This window comes from Crocodylus siamensis, chromosome 11 (assembly GCF_052110815.1).
Source record: "Crocodylus siamensis isolate JL-2025a chromosome 11, ASM5211081v1, whole genome shotgun sequence".
Taxonomy (NCBI): domain Eukaryota; kingdom Metazoa; phylum Chordata; order Crocodylia; family Crocodylidae; genus Crocodylus; species Crocodylus siamensis.
Genome location: NC_143405.1, coordinates 30,732,894 through 30,751,933, shown reverse-complemented (window position 1 = coordinate 30,751,933; position 19,040 = coordinate 30,732,894). Strand labels below are relative to the sequence as shown.

The 19,040-nt window shown below is 43.7% G+C and overlaps 2 protein-coding genes across 10 annotated transcripts in view; one reads left to right on the top strand and one right to left on the bottom strand.

Moving 5' to 3' along the window:
* CENPP (centromere protein P) overlaps positions 1–19,040 on the top strand; it is a 319,520-nt gene that overhangs the window by 213,818 nt on the left and 86,662 nt on the right. The gene's annotated exons all lie outside the window — the stretch shown is intronic.
* Positions 11,824–19,040, bottom strand: part of ECM2 (extracellular matrix protein 2) — a 38,902-nt gene continuing 31,685 nt past the window's right edge. For 2 of the 3 annotated variants that reach the window (XM_090022001.1, XM_090022000.1), the window contains exons 8-10: positions 17,434–17,573; positions 13,647–13,973; positions 11,824–12,720 (exon numbers count right to left, since the gene is read on the bottom strand). In XM_090022001.1, coding sequence (XP_089878127.1) covers positions 12,513–12,720; positions 13,647–13,973; positions 17,434–17,573 — 675 coding nt within the window. In that variant the 3' untranslated portion in view covers positions 11,824–12,512. The remainder of the gene's footprint in view (positions 12,721–13,646; positions 13,974–17,433; positions 17,574–19,040) is intronic. The other variant, XM_090022002.1, reaches the window with a different exon arrangement.

The window sequence follows — 19,040 nt, the reverse complement described above, 5'->3', positions numbered from 1 at the left end:
CCAGCTGACTTTCTGCGCTTTGGGTGGGGGGCTGGCCTTAATCTTCGGAGGTCTCTTCTAGCCCTATGTCTATGAAATCCATGGTCTCTGTTCTCCCCTATAGCCATTCCCATGCCTCACAAGTATTACCAGTTAATGACTTTGGTGGGCACTTGGCCCCAACCTGATACCAGGTTACTCAGGCCTCTATACCTTTATCAGGGTCACAGCCTTCCCAGCCTCAGCCCCTTTTCTTTCACTGGTTCCCTTAGCCTAGGGCCACTGTGTGTTACCTGGCTTTCAGTTCAAGCACTTAACTGCCTAATCCAGCTGGGCAATACACGTGCTGAACCTGCTTCAGCTTCTGGGCCTTCCTGGCCCTTGTCTCTCTCCTTTTTATGCACAGGACCCCCTGGCCCTTGTTCTGTCCTTATTTGGTACTGGTCCTCCTGGCCCTTGCCTGGCTCTTGCCCAACCTAAGCTTCAGTCTCTCTTGTCCTCTCTTTGGGCTTTAAAATACCCCCCTCCCAGGCTTAAAATCTATGGTATGTCCTGAATCAAGGCCTCTGAACACTGGCATGCCCCTGGCACTTCACGGTGGGTTTAAACCATCATTGTGCCCCTCAAGTGCCCCACCATGGCCTCCACTCATTCCCCTTTCAGCCACTCCCAAACAACCGGTTGACACTAACCAAAGAGTAAGCCTTCTAGCAAACACATACTAAACCCCCTCTGAGTCCAAACATTAAACAACCTGCCTGCATGATAAGGCTTCCCCTTACCCCTGATACTGTGCCCCAGTGGGGTATCAGCAATCTGTCTACCTTCCTTCAAGACAACCCAAGTGCCAGCTAGGAGAGTTCCTGCGTTCTCCTGGCTCTGGAGCTCTTGCCTCGGCAGTCTCCAGACTGCCTCTCCTGGCTTTGGGCCTGTGTTTATATACCTCCCTGGCACTACCCCCTGCTGGCCTGTGTTTATATACTTCCCTTAGCTGCTGCAGGTGTTTCCTGATTCAGCTTGCTGGCTTAGTCTCAGGGTGATTTACTGCTGCTGATATCTCCTGTGCATCTATGTTGTCTCTTATGCAAGGCTCTAGCCTGGGGTGAGCAATTATTTGAGCTCGACAGCCATGTAGGCAATTTTAGTGAGCTGTCGTGGCCTGAGTCAGCACTGGCGCCACCCTACCCTGCACAACAACTCATCAAAACTCCTTATAAGGGATGGGTCCCCTGGGCAGTGGTGTTCAGGATCAGGACAGGTCAGTGAGGCTGGACTAACAGGGCAGAGGTGTGGGATGGTGACTGTGTGAGGCTGGGGCTGGGGCTGGAGCCAAGTCAGAGCCACAACCATGATCCACTGCCTGCTTGCCTCTGCTGTGGGCGTGGGTTCCAGCTCATCTCCAGGGGCTTGTCTCCAGCCTCCTGCTCCTTCCCCTGCTCATCTCCAACCACCTGCTCATTCTCCTTCTCATCTCCAGCCTCCCAAGGCTGGAGACAAGCAGGAGGCTGGAGAGAGCAGGAGAACTAGCAGGAGGCTGGAGACAGCAGAGGAAGTCCAGCTCATGTCCAGGGGCTTGTCTCCAGCCTCCTGCTCCTTCCCTTGCTCATCTTCAGCCTCCTGCTCATTCTCTTGCTTGTCTCCAGCCTTGGGAGGCTGGAGACGAGCAGGAGAACAAACAGGAGGATGGAGACAATCAGGAGAATGAGCAAGAGGCTGGAGATGAGCTGGAGACGTTCCCCTGCTGTCTCCAGCCTCCTGCTCATTCCCCTGCTCAACTCCAGCCTCTAAGGTTGCTGCTACTGCTGGTGAGTGGGGGGGGCTGGGAGAGCGAGCGGGGAGCTGGAGGACCATACAGGGAGCAGGGAAGAATGAATGTGGAGTAGAAGGAATGAACTGGGAGCTAGGGAATGGGAAGCTGGTGGAATGAATGGGGGCAGGGGGAATGAATGGGGAGCTGGGGGAACGAATAGGGAGGAGAACAAACAAGGAGTGGGGGCAACAAACAGGGAGCAGGGGGAGCGATCAGGGGGTGGGGGTAATGTGGAGCTGGGGGAATGAATGCGGGTGGAGGGAATGAACAGGGGCTTGGGCTGGGTGGAGCCCCATAGTCCCCTCCCCACCTTTCTCCAGCTCCCCAACCCCCTACTTACCTAGCATGAAGCTGGGTCCAGGTCCCTGCAGCTTGCATTGCTGCCTGCCCCACACGGGCAGGCAGTGTGCTTCAGCACCAGGGAAACTACAGAGATGCTCTGTGGAAGACCATGCCCTGCCCTGCTTTTTCCCCCAGGATATTGTTTTTGCCCATGCATTGCAAATTTGCGGTGTGGGGAACATTTTTTTGTCTCAAAGGGGTTTGAGACGCTGCAAGAGGCACATGCACGCTTGTCTCGGCACGCCCATAAGGTACATCTACATGTTCTCTTTTAATGTGGTGTTAAGTAATTAGCTCTGCAGTAAAGCATCATGGTCTACATGTGTGCAGTATTAGGGCACAGTAAATCAATTAACTCCACTGTAGGATAGTATTGTCAGGGACAGTACTGTCCTACAGTAGGGTAATTTAGTTCATATGTAGAAATGCACGTGTAGATAGTGATAGAGGCTTGCTGGGGCATGAGGGTGCTTAAGGTGCAAGGGCTGCCTGCCGGCTAGCCCCACACTGTAGCACCCTTTTGCCCCAGCCAGCCCTGACGCCACCACCCAGAGCCCAGGGGTGACCCCTGCCAGCTGGGGGTTGCTCCACCCTGGCTCAGACTTGTAGGCCCAGGCCCAGTCCCAGGTGTAAATGCTGCCCTAAGGAGCAGCTGACTCTGGTGTGAACTGTGCTGGAGCTTATTGCATCGCACTAATAATGTGTAGATGCACCCATTGTGTTATTAAAAATGACTGTTCTGCAGAAATCAGCCTGGAAAAAAAAAACAAAGCAGGAGCACCTTTGAAGTGCCTTACTATGAAAGGCTTCTTGTAACATTTGTACTCTTCAGAGGAGTTCAGTTGGGGACTAGGGATTGGTTGGACTTGCAGCATTCCACAGTGCTCTGCTTCCCATTTCCCTGTGGCTTCAAGGAACCACCTCCGTGACTTGCAACTAATTGCACTTCTCCAAGATCACAGTACGTTGTCTAATTGCTGTTGGGTGCAAAGGCATGCCAACCCCTAGATTTGCCTGACACCCATCCTGTGGATTCTAGTTCTCTAATGAGAATGTCCTGGCAGTTTTGCACCCTGGGCTCCAAATCTTACAATTTGTAGCAGCTTGCTGTGTCTAGGTGACCTAAACATCTCCCTTGGCCTTGCAGATGTTGGGCAGGATACAGGCTGAAACAACCTTCCAGGGTATGTAATTAATGTTCAGTGGGTGCACCTACATTAGGTGTTTCATGCGGAGCTGCCTAATTAGTTCTGCAGTAAAGTCTCAGCGTCTAAACATGCAGCCCTATTAGACCCCAGGAAACTAAGTCCACTGCAGATTATCACTTGTAAATACAAGCACTATCCTAGTGTGAGCAACGTATGTGTAGATGCTGACGGGGCTTCCTGGGGCATGTGGGTGCTTCAGTGTGGGGCTTCCTGCCCACACTAAGGCCTCTCATGCCTCAGCCAGCCCCTTTGCAGCACCTTGACCTGGGTCAGAGCAGCCCCAGGCTGGCCCTTGGGGACCCCTGCTAGCTGGGGCTGCTCCAGTCCAGCTCAGTGTGCTGAAGTTGCAGGCGCACGTGAAGATGTGGCACCTGGGAGCAATAAACACCAATGCAACATGCACTGCAATTTATTAATTTGCATTAATTTCACATGTAGATGTGCCCAGTGGCATCCAACCCCCACTTCCAAGCAGTGCCTTCTAGTGGACCTAGGTGCATAAAAGATGAACTCCACAGTCATGTGGCAGCTACTCAGCCAGTAATTGAATAGTATTTTCCTGGTATCCAGGTACCTGGTGCAAGGCTCTACAAGCCAAGGGAGATACTAGAGGTGCAGACAGAAGTGTAGCTCCCAACTGTAACTCACAACATTTTCTGCGAAGTGTTTTGAGTTACAGCATTAACCCAAACAAACCCAAACAGAAGTTCGCTATTGGTTCCAGTGGGGAGGGGAATCTAGCTGAGGGCTGGGAGCCTGTAGACAGGCTCCCACAGCTTTCTGCCATGCTCTGTTTTTACAATGGGAGGGGGGAAAGGCAGAGGAGGGAGCTCATTCTTGGGGCTCCCCAGCCAGTGCAGAAGGGTGGAGTGGGTGAATTGGAGCCTCCTGACCTCGGAAGGGGGGGATGCTAAAAAAAACCCAGACTGAACTCCCTCCTTTCCCATTCTGAAAACAGTGACAGGCTGGGACCTCTGCAGACCCAAGTTACAGAAGATGCTACATTTTGAATTGTCTTCATCTGATACCTCATATAATGAGGGGTTGTTAGCAGGCAGTCGGGACAACCAATTAGAAGGTACCCAGTTGTCCTTAAATGGCCGAATTGCTGAAGGAAGGTGGTTGATAGAGGGCTAAACAGGCCTGGGCATAATAATTAACTGGGGAAATTATACAAGACTGCAAGGGACACAAATAGGAGGGGTAATAATGTATTAGATTCTTAACAACCAACCATAACATCAACAATTTAATACCATCAACAACAGTAGGCAACAAGAATATATATATACACACACACACACAAGAACAAGGCAATCAATGAGGAAATTCCATGCAGAAAGTGCCAAAGCAATCTTGGCTCTCACGCCCAGCACTCCACCGCTGTGGCAGCACCTCACACCCACAAGGGATATTGACCTATGCAGCCCTCACCCAAGACACACAAATAAATACAGATGGGAGACTGGCTGCCTCCCCATTTATCTCTCTTTTCTCTGGCTGCTTCTCCAGTCAGAGTTGGTTGCTCTTCCAGCTGGCCAGTTTATTATCTAGACTACTCCAGCCTAGGGGCGCCCGTACACAAGCTCACTCACTTTCCCTCATGCTCTCACTCTGGCTGCTGCATGGTAGAGGTCTAATAAAGGAGACTGATGCTTGACTCTAGGAGCTACTAAACTACTCGTCCAGCCACATGTGAGGTAGGAGACATGAAAGCACACAAGAGACGAGGAGTACCCAGGGAGGCATAGGAGACTCATGCGAGACCCAGGGGGAGACAGGTTCTCTCTCACTGTGCACTGTTATAGATTGGTGGATAGGCAGCTGTCAGTCATATGAGGCACCAATTAAACACAGGTGCACACGACACCTCTTTGCACTCAGCACTCTGAACCACTGCACTCGGCACTCTACCTGTCCCTAGAATGTATCAGATCACTCTAGAGGCTTCTTGCACTTTCTGAGGCTTCACTAAACATGCTCTTTTGCTAAACTAGGTCAACTCCTAGGAGAGGTTAACCCACCCTGGAACTTTCTGGCTTCTGGTAAGGGCATCTTGTGAAGTGGTGACCACTGTGGTCAGATAGTCACCTGATTGGCCAGTTTTGAAGCTGTCTGCAGCCATGTACTTGTCTTTGGTCACAGTTATAAACTGCTTTCTCTGACCAGATTGGGAGAAAATTGTCACTTCTGTTCAGGTCCCATAGCCTGTCCACATCCCTCTTGAAGTGCGGCACCAAAAACTGGACGCAGTACTCCAGCTGCAGCCTGACCAGTGCTGCATAGAGGGGGAGGATCACCTCCTTGGACCTGCTTGAGATGCATCTGTGGATTAATGACGAGGTATGGTTGGCCTTCCTGACTGCATCCCCACACTGCTGGCCCATGTTCATCTTGGCATCAGTGTTGACTCCAAGATCCTTTTCTGCCTCTGCACTGATGAGAGGGGAGTTCCCCAACCTGTAGGTATGGTGCTGGTTCTTCCTCCTTAGGTGCATCACCTTGTACTTGTCAGTGTTGAATCCCATCCTATTCTCGTCTGCCCACCCTTGTAACCTTTCTAGGTCCGATTGTAGCCTATTCCTCCCTTCTAGCGTGCCCACATCCCCCCACATCTTAGTGTCATCAGCAAATTTGAACAGGGTGCTTTTTACCCCCTCATCCAAGTCACTGATGAAGATATTGAACAGCGCGGGCCCGAGGACCGAGCCCTGTGGAACCCCACTGCCCAACATCCCTCCAGGTTGAAAATGACCAATCCACCACCACTCTCTGGGTGCAGCCTTCCAGCCAGTTGGCAACCCATTTGACTGTGTAGGTGTCGATACCACAGTCCCCCAGTTCCTTAATGAGAACAGGGTGAGAGATAGTGATGAAGGCCTTCTGAAAGTCCAGAAAAACTATGTCCACTGCTACCCCTGCATCTAAGGATTTGGTGACCTGGCTACCCCTGCATCTAAGGATTTGGTGACCTTGATCCTGGTTAGCCCATTGTCATCTTCTCATCAGTCAACAGCAGGGATCCTGGTTTCTCTGTTTAAAAATACAAAATTCTCGGGTAAAAACTCCCAAATTCTTCAATTTAAAAACCCCAAATCCACATTTTTCTGCAATTAAAATGAAATGCCACAATATAGGTATCAGTTGAACACAATGTTTTATTGATATATTTACAATTTTAAAGCAATTTGGAAGCCTAACTGTGTCTCAGTCTTTATAATAAAATTCTAAATATTTATATATTTTGGCCTTTAATTTTGAGGGTTTTTTGTTTTTTTTAAATCAGAGAAACTCAGAGCATCTCCTGCCCCCTTCACTCATCAAGACGTGGTTCCAGCTGTGGCTGTCCCTACCGCTGTTTTGTGGCCCTGAACAGCCCTGATATGGCAATGCCTGGACCCCACCTGTGCCGTTGCCCCTCACTTCTAACCCGCAGCCCCCCCCACCCCCAGCTCTGCCAGTGCCCCTCACTACCTATCCACAGTCCCCCACCCTTCCCAGCCCTGCTGGTGACCCTCCTGACCTACAGTCCCCTGTCCTCCCAACCCTGCTGGAGGGGGCCTTCAGCTGCCAGGGCTGCAGGACCTAGCAGCACCTGCAGCTGGAACAGAGTGCAGAGCCCGCCTCCTCCACTTCTGAACTTGGTGTGGTCAGAAGGGAGCTGAGAAGAGCCCATGGAGTGGGGGAGAATGTGGGCTGCCCACTGTGGGGCTTGGGGCTCCCCACCCTGCTACCCTCTTTTTGGGGGCCTCCGCAGCCCAGCAAGTGAGACCCAGTGTGGGAGGGTGGCAACAGGGAGCAAAACTCCATGCTGTTGCCACCCCTACTACTGCCAGGTGGGCAGAGAGTCCCTCACCATGACAGTGCAGCTGTTGTGGGGTCCCGGCAGTGTCACCAAGCCTACCTGCCCCACTCTGCCCTTCTGAGCCGGGTCCCGCCCACTGGGCCATGGAGGCTCCTGGGGGAAGGCAGCAGGATGGAGAGTCCTGAGCCCTGCAGCAGGCAGTCCACATCGTTCTCTGCCCCATGCACAAATCTGGGGATGGGAGGTCACATGCCCTCCCATGTTCCACTATGTGTCTCCTCTGGCACAGAACCCCTCCTCAGGAGTACGCACAGCAGCAGGGAGGCACCCTTTCCACCACCTCTGGAAAAGCCACCCATGGCTTCTTCCTGCTCCCTCAGACAGTCCCGCAGCTGCACAGTCCCACCCTGGTCATGGACACCCCTAGCTTCAGCTACTAACCCTGCCCCACTTCCTCCCTCACCATGGCCACTTCAGTCTGCCCCTCCGACCCCCATGCATTGCCTATGCCCATGCTGCCTATGCTTCCTTCCCCCCATAGACTTACCTGCAGGCAGCTGGGGAAGCTGCTCTTCTCCATTGTGTGTCTGTATTGCTGGCCATGTGCATGTATATACATGCACACATGCATGTGGCACCCCTTAAGTCCTGTTCCCCCCAACCCCAACAAGCCCCTTGTGGGCTGGAACTCTGCCAGCCTGCAAAGGGAAACCTCTGTTTCCTACATTTTTCTCCTCTAAAGGGAAACATCTGTGTTTTTCTGTGGCAAATGGAAAACCAAGATCCCTGGTCTTCAGGAGCATCAACCCGGAGTTTCCAAACATCCTGGTGCCATAGACCTTGACTAACCAGCTGGTGGTGATGTGTGAACTGTCCCTGGTGGCCTCTGATACCCTGAACATGTCTACACATGCACTTTAATGTGCATTAGCCTATTTTAATGCACATTAAAGTATCACACAAAATCTGTGTGATTTCACTAATGCACATTAAAATATGCTAATGTGATTTTTCTAGTACTTCATACTGCAGGTACTAAATTTAATGCACGTTACCAAAAACCCATTAATGAATGTATAGACATGACCCCTGTACCATAATGGAGAAGAAATTCTTATGGTTGATGTACTGTGGTGGGCAGGGCACAAGATAGGAATGGGAGCGTCACTGATGACCCCTATGCTGTTTGGAAAGCCTATGTGGGCAAATCCAGCAATGACTTCCTAGGGGTTGGTGAGGCAGATGAGCTGTGGTACCCTCTAGATGGTGTGGCTCATCTTTTGCATATCCAGTCCCACTGTGGACATGTCCATGTACTGGAGTCTGATCAGCTTCCAGATGCTACTGTTGCACTTAAAAAACAGATTTTTAAATGTAGTGCTTTAAGAATTGGCACATCACTAGGTTGATTAAAGCAAACCTATTTGCTATTAATAACTACCAACAAGCTATAAAACTAAATGACAGAAGAAGGACTTTTTCCCAATATAAAATGAGCTAGTAGTCCTTGTATTATCTTAGTTGCAAGAGATTTTTACCCAAGCAGGAAGGAAGTAGTTTGTCAGCTTTCACAGAGAGTGGGTCTTCCACTCTCACGCTAGGTGGTGCAGGATGGCTTCTTGATTTTCTCTGGACTGCACACCTTGCTGGCAATTCTGTCTTGCTTTTTATACTGTTTTAATTGTAGGGCTTCAAACCATTTTTCCTTGATGGTTGGTCAACTAATGTCCAAACAAAACAGGGAGGAAAAGGGTGACCATTACATTACAGTTGTTAAATTGCCTGGCTACTGTTTTTTTGGATTTGTCCAGGTTTAGAGTTGTGTTTCTTGTAGTTAAATGTGATGGGGCTTAAGTGGTTGAACGAGATGCTTAAAGGCATTGGTTACTGGACCTGTCTTTGGGTATTTGCTTATCAATGGGGCAAATTTGCAATAGCTTGTAGATGGTCTATTTACAAAACTTCAGACATATATTGAATGATTGAGACATTTGTAACACCTTAGACATTGGATGCCTGTTTTGAGAAATGTGCGGATGTGTTTAGCAAGGTGCATTTGTCACATACATGTTAATAGGGCATTTTTTTACAGGTTTTGCTTGAAATGTATATTAAGTCTTTTGTCTTCATTAGTTGCTAGTTCAGTTGAAATGTATACGTGGTTTCCTTGAGTACTTTAGTTACACTGGCTCAGCCTTTTGCTCTGGCTCTTTTAGTTTGGATATGCACATATGATGAGTGTTTCAGGTCTCTGCCAACAATTTTCATTTTAAATGAACCATCACTCTTATTATTTTATAGCATGGGTCTGATATTGGGTGCCTAAACCACCACTAGAAGGAGTCTATTCCAGTTCTTGGTGGCTCGGACAGTAAAGAAATTTTGCCTTATGTCCAAGCTAGAAAAGTCTTGGAGGAGTTCATGACTGTTGGTCCTTGTTTTTCCTTGGGGTACTCTGGTAAACAGGCATTCCCCCAGATCCTGATGTACAGGCCTATTCTCTTGCCCTCTGATCATGCGCATGGCTCTCCTTTGGACTCTCTCAAGTGTCTCGACATCCTTCTTGAATTGCAGAGCCCAGAACTGGATGCAGTACTCCAACTGTGGCCTCACCACAGCCGAGAACAGTGGGAGGATGACATTCTGAGATTTACTTGAGAAGCATCTATGAATGCAAGCCAGAGTATTGTGTGCTTTGCCAGCTGCAACATCGCATTGGTGGCTTATTTTCATCTTGTGGTCAGTCATGACCCCCAGATCTCTTTCAGCTGTGGTGCTACCAAGTGTAGCACTGCTGACCCTATAAGCATGCTGCGGGTTTTTTCTCACAAGGTGGAGTACCTTACATTTATTTATATTGAAAGGCATGAGGTTTGTATCCGCCCACTTACTAAATTTATCCAGGTCAGCCTGGATCACTAGCTGGTGTGGAATGCCATGCCCCAAAGTTTAGTGTCATCGGTGAACTTAACCAGTGCACTTCTGATACCAATGTCCACATCATTGATAAAGATGTTAAAAAGAACCGGTCGAAGGACAAAACCTTGGGGGGATACTACTGGTCATGGAGTGCCATGATGGTTCGCTACCATCGACCACTACTCTCTGGGTCTGACCTCGGAGCCAAGTACCCAGCTATCGGACTGTGATGAAGCCAAGGCCACAGTTGGCCAATTTTTCCATGAGGAGGTCATGAGATACCAGAGCAAAGGATTTTTTTTAAAGTCCAGATACATGAAGTCAATCTCTTCTCCCTTGTCCAGGTGATATGTCACCTCGTCATAGAAGAAGATGAGATTGGTCAGGCGAGACCTACCCGCGACAAACCCGTGCTGGCTATCCCTTAGGATGTTGCCTTCAGCCAGCTTATGCAGAAGGGTCTCCTTGATAATTTTCTCTAAAAGCTTACAGGGAATTGAGGTCGAGCTGATTGGCCTGTAATTCCCAGGATCAACTTTCCACCATTTCTTGAGATGGGTACCACATTGGCCTTCTTCCAGTCTTCAGGTACTTCACCTGAGCACCACGAATTTTCAACTATTTTTGCCAATGGCTGGGCTATGACACCCGCCAACTCCTTGAGTACTCTATGGTGTAATCTGTCTGTAATCCAAGTCCCAGCCACACCTCTTTCAGGATTCAGCAAAACAAATCCTTTATCTGTAATCTTCTTGCAACACAAAAGTTTGGACTTTTGCAGCCATTTTGAAGTGCCCCGATGGAAAAAGGATTGTATGGTTGCACAGTGCTGAAAAACTCCAAATTTAAAGCACTTCAAATTATAGCAGAGTTTGTAAATGCTTTAAATGAATGCTTGCCCATATCCTTGATCTGACTGATGTAAATAAAAGATTCAATATGTAGAAATGCAAAAGCTTTTAAATTATTAAATACATCTGTTAAAAACAGAACACTGTGCATGAGAATGTGTGTCATTTTTTCTGAATGGCCTGCCAGTATGACCATACTTAAGCAAAATGCTCCATGTAGTCTTTCTGCAGAAGGGCCATATACCATACCAGTTTTACCAAAACAGTGCACAAAATTGCAAATAATTTGTTTCACATTCAAATAAATTAAGTTTGGGCTTTATTATGTATAGCTTAATTTTATGAGAGCAGGATTAGAGATAAATTTATAGCATTCTGGTTTTGTAGACAAATGGTTGTATAATGTTAGAGAAAACAAGTAGTCTGTGTATGTGGGCACATTGTATATGCTGTATATAATAAATTAGCAATTATTATGTTTAAAAGAGTACTCTGGTACAAAGTATTAAAAGTACTTAAGGAGAAACTTAAGAAGAAATTTTAAGATTGAATGCTTCTTTTCTTTTCTTATGGTGACCAAAATCTTCAAGTGGTTGCAAATCCCTTAAATCTTAACTACTTTCTTGGGAATTAGAAGCTCATTTATACGCATTTCTCATAGAATGCTTCTACTGCTAATAAGGTAAAATGCAAAATTTAAACATTCCTTCATCAATTTACATCTAAAATTATTACTTTACATTAACTGGAAACATTTCAGCTGCACTTATTTATGGAAGTGAAAAATGGCATAATGAACTTACCATTACCGTCTACATTATACATTTTCTGAGTGTAGCAATGTATCTTTAAGTAAGCACAGCTATAGGTAGTAAGCATACGTAGGTAAAAATAAATGTTACAAAAATGTGTTATATAGATTGTTTCAGTTCTTTTATAGTATTAGCACTGAAATTTCCAGTTTTTGTTCTACAGCAAAATCTTTACATAAGAACAAACTTGTAACTATATTAAGATCTTAAACACTTCCTCCCTAAAATTCTAACTAGAAGGTAGTTTAACACTACAAGATTTTTGGCAATTATTATTTTTCCAGCACTACAGTTTTTAAGCAATCTATCAAGTATTTCTTGAATATGACACAAATAGTAGACAATCTAATTTATTTTGTTTTTAAATCTATGGAGTCAGACTAGATATGGCAAGTTTAGTATATTGGCCATAATCTGTTCTTGCAATTTTCAGCAGATTTGCGTAGGTGTAACTGAGAGTACAAGTAGGTCTACACTATTTAAACAGAAATACTATCAAGAGAATTTTAAGAGACCCTAATCTAATTACTGCTTTTTGCATGTGTGTATGCATGTGTTAACTTGCGTGTGTGTATGCATGTGTTAACAGGATAAACTAAACTAATCAAACAGCTTTTAGGTGACATACTTCATCAAATACCGCTTTTGGCACATTATTTTCGTTAATTGTGGCTACAGTGCAAAGACACATTTTTAACTAGGAATTAACTTCATTGGAGCATGTGATAGTGAATAAATAATGTCATTACAGATGTAAAAATAAATTTTGCATAAAAAGTATGGTGTTTATTTGATCTTCTGTGGTTTCAGCACAACACTGGAATAGGATCTTATGCAGGAAAATGCATAAGGTGAAATCTCCCTTGTATTGATGTAATTGTTTTCAAGATGAAGATGTTGCAAACATGAATCTCCATCCTCTTCTTCCTCATTAGTGTCATCAACAATATCATCACCAATGTTAGATCTACAGATGCGTTCTGAAGGGACTGTCCTGGGTAATCAAATGAAAAATACTGGCTTAATTATTAAAGAGTACTAGCAAGTTATTTGTTAATCAGTTCATTTTAGAGATGCTGATTACCATGTTGTTTAAAACATTTGGATTTGATCAGCAATATAACTTTTATTAGTTTTACAATAGCAACAATGATAATTATAATAATAATGTCACATTAATATTAACCACTGCTTATTATTCATGTACAATATAACAATGGTAAAAAAGACATTTTTTTTATTAAGCTCATTTAAAAATGAATTTACATCTCTAATTACTTTTTGTAACACAGTTGAATGTTTTTCTTTGCACTGTTATCTTAATTTAATATATTTACTTTAGAAATCAGTTTGGATGAACTGCATTCATAACATGGATAACACACATGGTCCATCACTCAGCTACTTTGCAGATCTCAGGGCAACACAAAGTAGCTGGAAAAATGTGCTACACGGACATTTACAAATTCCCCACATAAAGGTGGCATAAAGTTGATATAACTACTTCTAGCCGACCAGTTTAGTCTTTGCTTTGTGCTAGGGTCAAAAAAGGGGAAAGGTGACTTAGAATCAACTTTTCCTGCACTCTTGTTTGCTGTGCCAACCTGAGTGTAGCCTTGGCTGGGGTCTGACCTTAGGTCTATGATAAAGTGAGTTCTTGGAGAACACTGGGAGTCAGCAAGGTTGTGTTGTAGCTTTTTTAAAATCAACGTAAGGAGTCTTAGGCCATGCTTTTCTTTCTTAAATGAGTTGGACTCTTATACAAAATATTGTTATAGAGAATTCAAAACTCATTCCCATGCTCACTATTTAAAATCTGTTGCTCGTGAAAGAGAGCTTGTATTTTAAAACATAATCCTTTTTTAAATCCCTTTTAATATTATCTTATTTTAATATTTAAAAAGTCAAGTTTGAAAATACCGTATTTTGTTGTTGTTCAGCCTCAGAAAGCTTAATGCTTTCATTTCTGCAATTCCAAATGGTATAGACTTTAATTCATTGTGATCCAAAAATAACTCTCTCAAAGAGTGATATGCTCCAAAGAAGGACACTGGATCAATTCCATCATTGTTAAGTTTGTTAAAGGAAAGGTAGAGGTATTCCAGCCCTGGCTTCATGTGACCAAATACATATCCTGGAATTCTCTCTATCTGGTTTCCAATGAGTACCAGATGCAATAAAGATTTTGGCAGATAGGAGGGAACATGGTATAACTTATTGTAAGAAAGGTCAATAGACTCCAAGTTCCTGCATTAAAGGAGATAAAAAGAGATGTAAAAATGATACAGTATGCTGCAAAGTTAATGTTGCATTCAGTGCAGAATAACATTATTAGTGCCAAAAACTAGTTGATTAATTATTTGGAAGTGAATTTTTCTCTGGGTGCTTTGTTTATGTCAAAAGAGAATTAATTTTAGGGAATATGGTTAGAAATTGTTAGTCTAAAAATAACAATCCAAATGGTAAATAAAAGTCATAATTAGGCAAGATCTACACTTGTGTATTGGTGTTGTGGGGAAATATGCCATAAAATAAGTAGAAAGCTAGAAACCTCAAAGAACTAATTCCTACTCAATAGTCTTGTCTACACGAGATGCATTAATACAAATTAGGCTCATTAATGCATATTACAAGTGTGTGTCTATGCATGGACACCTTTAATTTGGCACAGTTAGGCCAATCGTGGTGCTTAAATTTGATACTTGCAAATACAGGTATCAAATTTAGGCACTATTAGTTAAAGTGCATTAATGCACATGTAGACATAACCCGTCACTAACTTTAGTGCTGGGTCTCCCCAGCCACTGGGGACACAATGCAGACCCCTTTAGTGCCAAGTCCCTGCATGTGTAGACACCTCCCAAAAATTAATGCACATTAAATTTAGTCATGCTTAAATGCCCATGTAGACATGCCCAATAAGAAACTCAGATCTACAACAGTGAGTTATACCAGAAAATGTCAATATTTTTAGTGTACAATTAACTGCCATCTACTCCTTTTCCATAGACAATTTTGCATTTGGTGCTGTTGTTCTTTAGCAAGGTAACACTTAAATAGGGACTGGAGGATCAGACCTACACTTGGGACTAGTCTCATGTGCTAAATTTTAAATCATTGCCCCATTGACACTGATTTGAAGTTTACCTGACTTCAGCTGAAATTTCATTAGATTTGTTGTAGGATCCATCCTATATGCATAGAGAGGTACTGATATATTTTTAAAAACAAGTAATACCATCCAGTTGCTGATATATCTCTGCCAGGTTTTTTCATGTCTCCTTCAATTTCTTCATATTGAGAAGACATGAAGCCTGCATATGTTTACTGCTTTTCTTTGAAGGCAAGAGAATATTGTACATAGACAGCTAATAAAGAATTCATCTTCAGGTGGAATATGTTTGCAAAGGATGAGGGGAGCATGTGACAATACTGAAATTGTGATGTAAGATTGTTCTCTAGACAAATACTCCAAAATCCTGTGGAATTTCCACTGGATCTTGCATGGCCCTTCCAGTTAAGAAGCCATAGCTGTTCCCTCTGTAACCTCTCAAACAACTTCCCACAGCAGGAAGGATATGTTTTATTACCATTAATCCCATGTTTTGAAACTCATAGAAAATGGAAAATGTCTTTTCCTTCAAATAGGAGAATAATTATGTACGCCTTACTGGTTTTTTAATCATGTAATTATAATTATATTTTTATAATTCTCTTACCTAGGATACTGGGATAGGTGTTGACCATAACAACCTACATGTATTTAACAATTGGAAACTGGGCCAGTAAAATATGCGTGGAGGGGCTATATATACTTTAAAGTTAATGTTCATACAGCATAATCTAATTAATCAGAATGCAACTGATTAGTGTTCATTTTAGATTGTGAATAAAAATAGTTTTTAGCTTTAAGATTAAAATTAATTGCAATAAATGCAGTTGACCCATAATATCAAAATTATTTTTAAAAATGATTTTGTATACTGCTAAATTTTTAATCAAGGCTATTTGCCTAATATAATGGCTTCTATGATATAACTGACTTCTTGAAACAAAAGCAATGCAGTTGCTTTAAATTATCTAAAATGAATCAGAATTTCAGATATCATTCTTCATGGGAAGTTTTGGTCAAATGGAAGAGGAGGGTGGGCATCAGTCCACAACTGTGAGCTGGATACGTTTCTTGCTCAAAGGGAGACTAGATTGGTCAGGGATTGGTTTTAAGATGCATTCTGTTTAACATTTTTATTAGTGACTTTGATACTGGAGTTACATGTTACTTCATGAAATTTGCAGCTAACACTAAACTGGGGGTATTGCGTTCATAGACGAGAACCAGATTATTATACAAAAAACTTAAAGTTTTGGACTATAAAATTAGAAGGGGCTTGAAGTTTAGCAGAATAAAGTGAGAAGTCATGTGCTTAGAAATTAACAAGGATTTTGGCTATAAAATGAGAGCACATAAATTGGAAACAACTAAAAGAAAAAGAGACTTTGTTATATCGATCAGTCATAGGATGCCCATGAGTTATGATATAACTTCTGAAAAAAGGTAATAAAAGGTAATACTATTCTAAGTTGTGTTCACTGAAATACATTCAGTAAAGGTAAGGAAGCACTAGTACCATTGTCCAACTCATTGGTAAGACCTCACTTAGAATGTTATCTGTGGTCTGGGCACTAGTGCTCAAAAAAGGCTTACAGAGGTGGTTAAGAAAATGGAGACCTAAACTTCTGAAAGAAGATTAAAGGAGGTTGGCTTGTCTATATTAGCAAGACTGAGATTGATAGAAGATGTATTTGCTTTTACAAATACATTAGTGGCGTGAATATTTGCAAGGGAGAAGAGGATTTTAGGATACAAAAACACTCGCAAGAACAAATGACTACAAACTGGTTGTGTACCAATTTAGACAAATTGTCTGATTCTCTGATAAAAATTCCAGTCAGAGATGTGAAGTTTTGGAATGCTCTTCTGAGCAAAGTAGTGGGAGCAAAGTACCTCATATGTTTATGGAAGGGATGGCATAGGGAGCTTTGGTATGTGTTCAGTAAGTGAAGTGAAGTATTTGCTGTCCCCTTGTTTGAGTGTAGGGGTTATTCTTTTGTTGTGTAGTAGGTACCTGATAATATCTTATTTTTCTGTCTTTTGCTGATCACTTACAGTGACCAGGAAGACAAATGGTTTCCCCCCTCCTTAATGCTTTTCTTGGTGTTATGGCAAGTGGATTCCTATAGTTAAGGTTGTATGCTCTAATTAAGGTGTCCTGGTGTCCTTGCCAGTACATGAAAAACTCATAGGTTCCTTGATCTTCTAATTAGAAATCAAACTGATAACCAAATTTGGAGTCAGGAAGGTCATCTGGGCAAGGAATGTGAGGGTTTTGCCTTCTTTGATGGCAGTGCTCTTCCTAGGATCCTCGGAGCATCGATTAACCAATTATTTCTGTCATTGCAATGGCAGGACATTATCAGGGCCTTTCTGTCATTTTCTCTTGTGTCATGGTATAGAATAATCCTGGTGTTTCTAGATCTGTACCTTGTAGTTGTCTGTTACTGAATATCATGCTGTTTGTAGACTTCTAGAATAGAACTTTGATTTTTTTTAAAATAAATTACAGTGCAGATATTCCCTTTTTTGTTGCTATGTGTACTAATAGTTCTAGGAAACAAAACAAGTACATCTTGGACTGTGAGTACTTACTCTTGATTAATCCAAGCCAAAGGTGCTATTCTGTCTTCTTCCAATTTGTTATGCTTTAGCACAATGAGGTTTATATTTCTGGTACGGTTAAAGCAAATTTCGGAAATCTCTTCAATTTGATTATTTTCCAGATGTAATTCCTACAAGTATGTTTGAAAAGGAAAATATAAAATGAAATAAAATTATAAAAATATTAGGATTTGTTTCCTGTTGTCAAAAGGAAAGGCTACTTTTAATATAAATGATACCCAATAATAAAATAACCAACTTCCACATAACAAAATAATTGTCTGAGTCTCTGTATGATGAGCCGCACACTTCAGAGAGAGAGGACTCCTGGGATGGGACGGCATCCAGCTCACAAGGAAAGGTAAGTCCCTGTTTGCAGCCAGGGTGGCCAATCTTCTGGACAGGACTTTAAACTAAGATTGCTGGGGGATGGGAATACACAAATTCAAACATCCAGGGAACAACATACAAGTAAGCCCTGTAAATAGGGACACTGGGATAGCCACTCTTGAGGGAGCAGAGGGAATAGTTCTCCATCAGCGGGACAGGAAGGCGAGGGCCTCAGGAGGAGGACTCAGGTGCCTATATACTAACGCCAGGAGCATGGGGAGAAGTAGGAGGATCTAGCCCTCTTACTCTCCAGTGTGCATTATGATCTGGTAGGGATTACAGAGACCTGGTGGGAGTCCTCACATGACTGGAGTCTACCTATAGAGGGCTACACCCTTCATAGAAGGGACCGGGTGGGGAAGAAAGGTGGAGGTATTGCTCTCAATGTGAAAGAGCAGTACACCTCCTTGGAGGCTGACATCAGCTCCAAAAATGGACAGCTTGAAACCCTCTGGGTCAAGCTGGGGGGGAAGGGGGGGCGGGCACAGCCAGAGAGACCTAAATATAGGTGTATATTACAGACCACCAAACCAGGGGGGGAACGCGATCTGGAGTTCACTCAAGAATTGACTGAGGCTGCACATGTTGAGACATGATCATCATGGGTGATTTTAATTGTCCAGATATCTCCTGGGAGGAACACTTAGCCAAGTTGGATCAGTTACAGTCCTTCCTGACCTGTGTCAAGGAGCTCTTCCTGACTCGGGAGGTGCATGGGCCAACCACAGGTGACGCTCTGCTACACTTGGTCCTGGCCAAAGGAGATGACTTGGTGACCGATTTAAATGTAGAAGGAAGTCTGGGTGAAATCATCATGTTCACTGTCTGACTTAAGGCAGACAAATTGGATAGCAGAACTGAAGTCTTGGACTTCAAAAATGCAAATTTTAACAAGCTTAGGTTACTAGTAGGGCAAGTGCTGCAGGACCAGGGACCGAAGGCAAAAGGTGTGCACGAAGAGTGGTTATTCCTTAAGGACATGATCCTTGAAGCACAAAGGAAGTCCATTTCCATGCAGAGAAAAAGTAACAGAAGTGCTGGGAAGCCCTCTTGGCTAAACAGGGGAATTACAGTCTTAAGAAAGAAGAAAAAGGCTCATAAACAATGGAAGCTCAGGGTGGGCCCCAAGGAGGATTATTCCACGATGCCCTGTATTTGCAGGGAACAGATAAGACAGGCTAAAGCAGCGAGCGAACTTAGATTAGCAA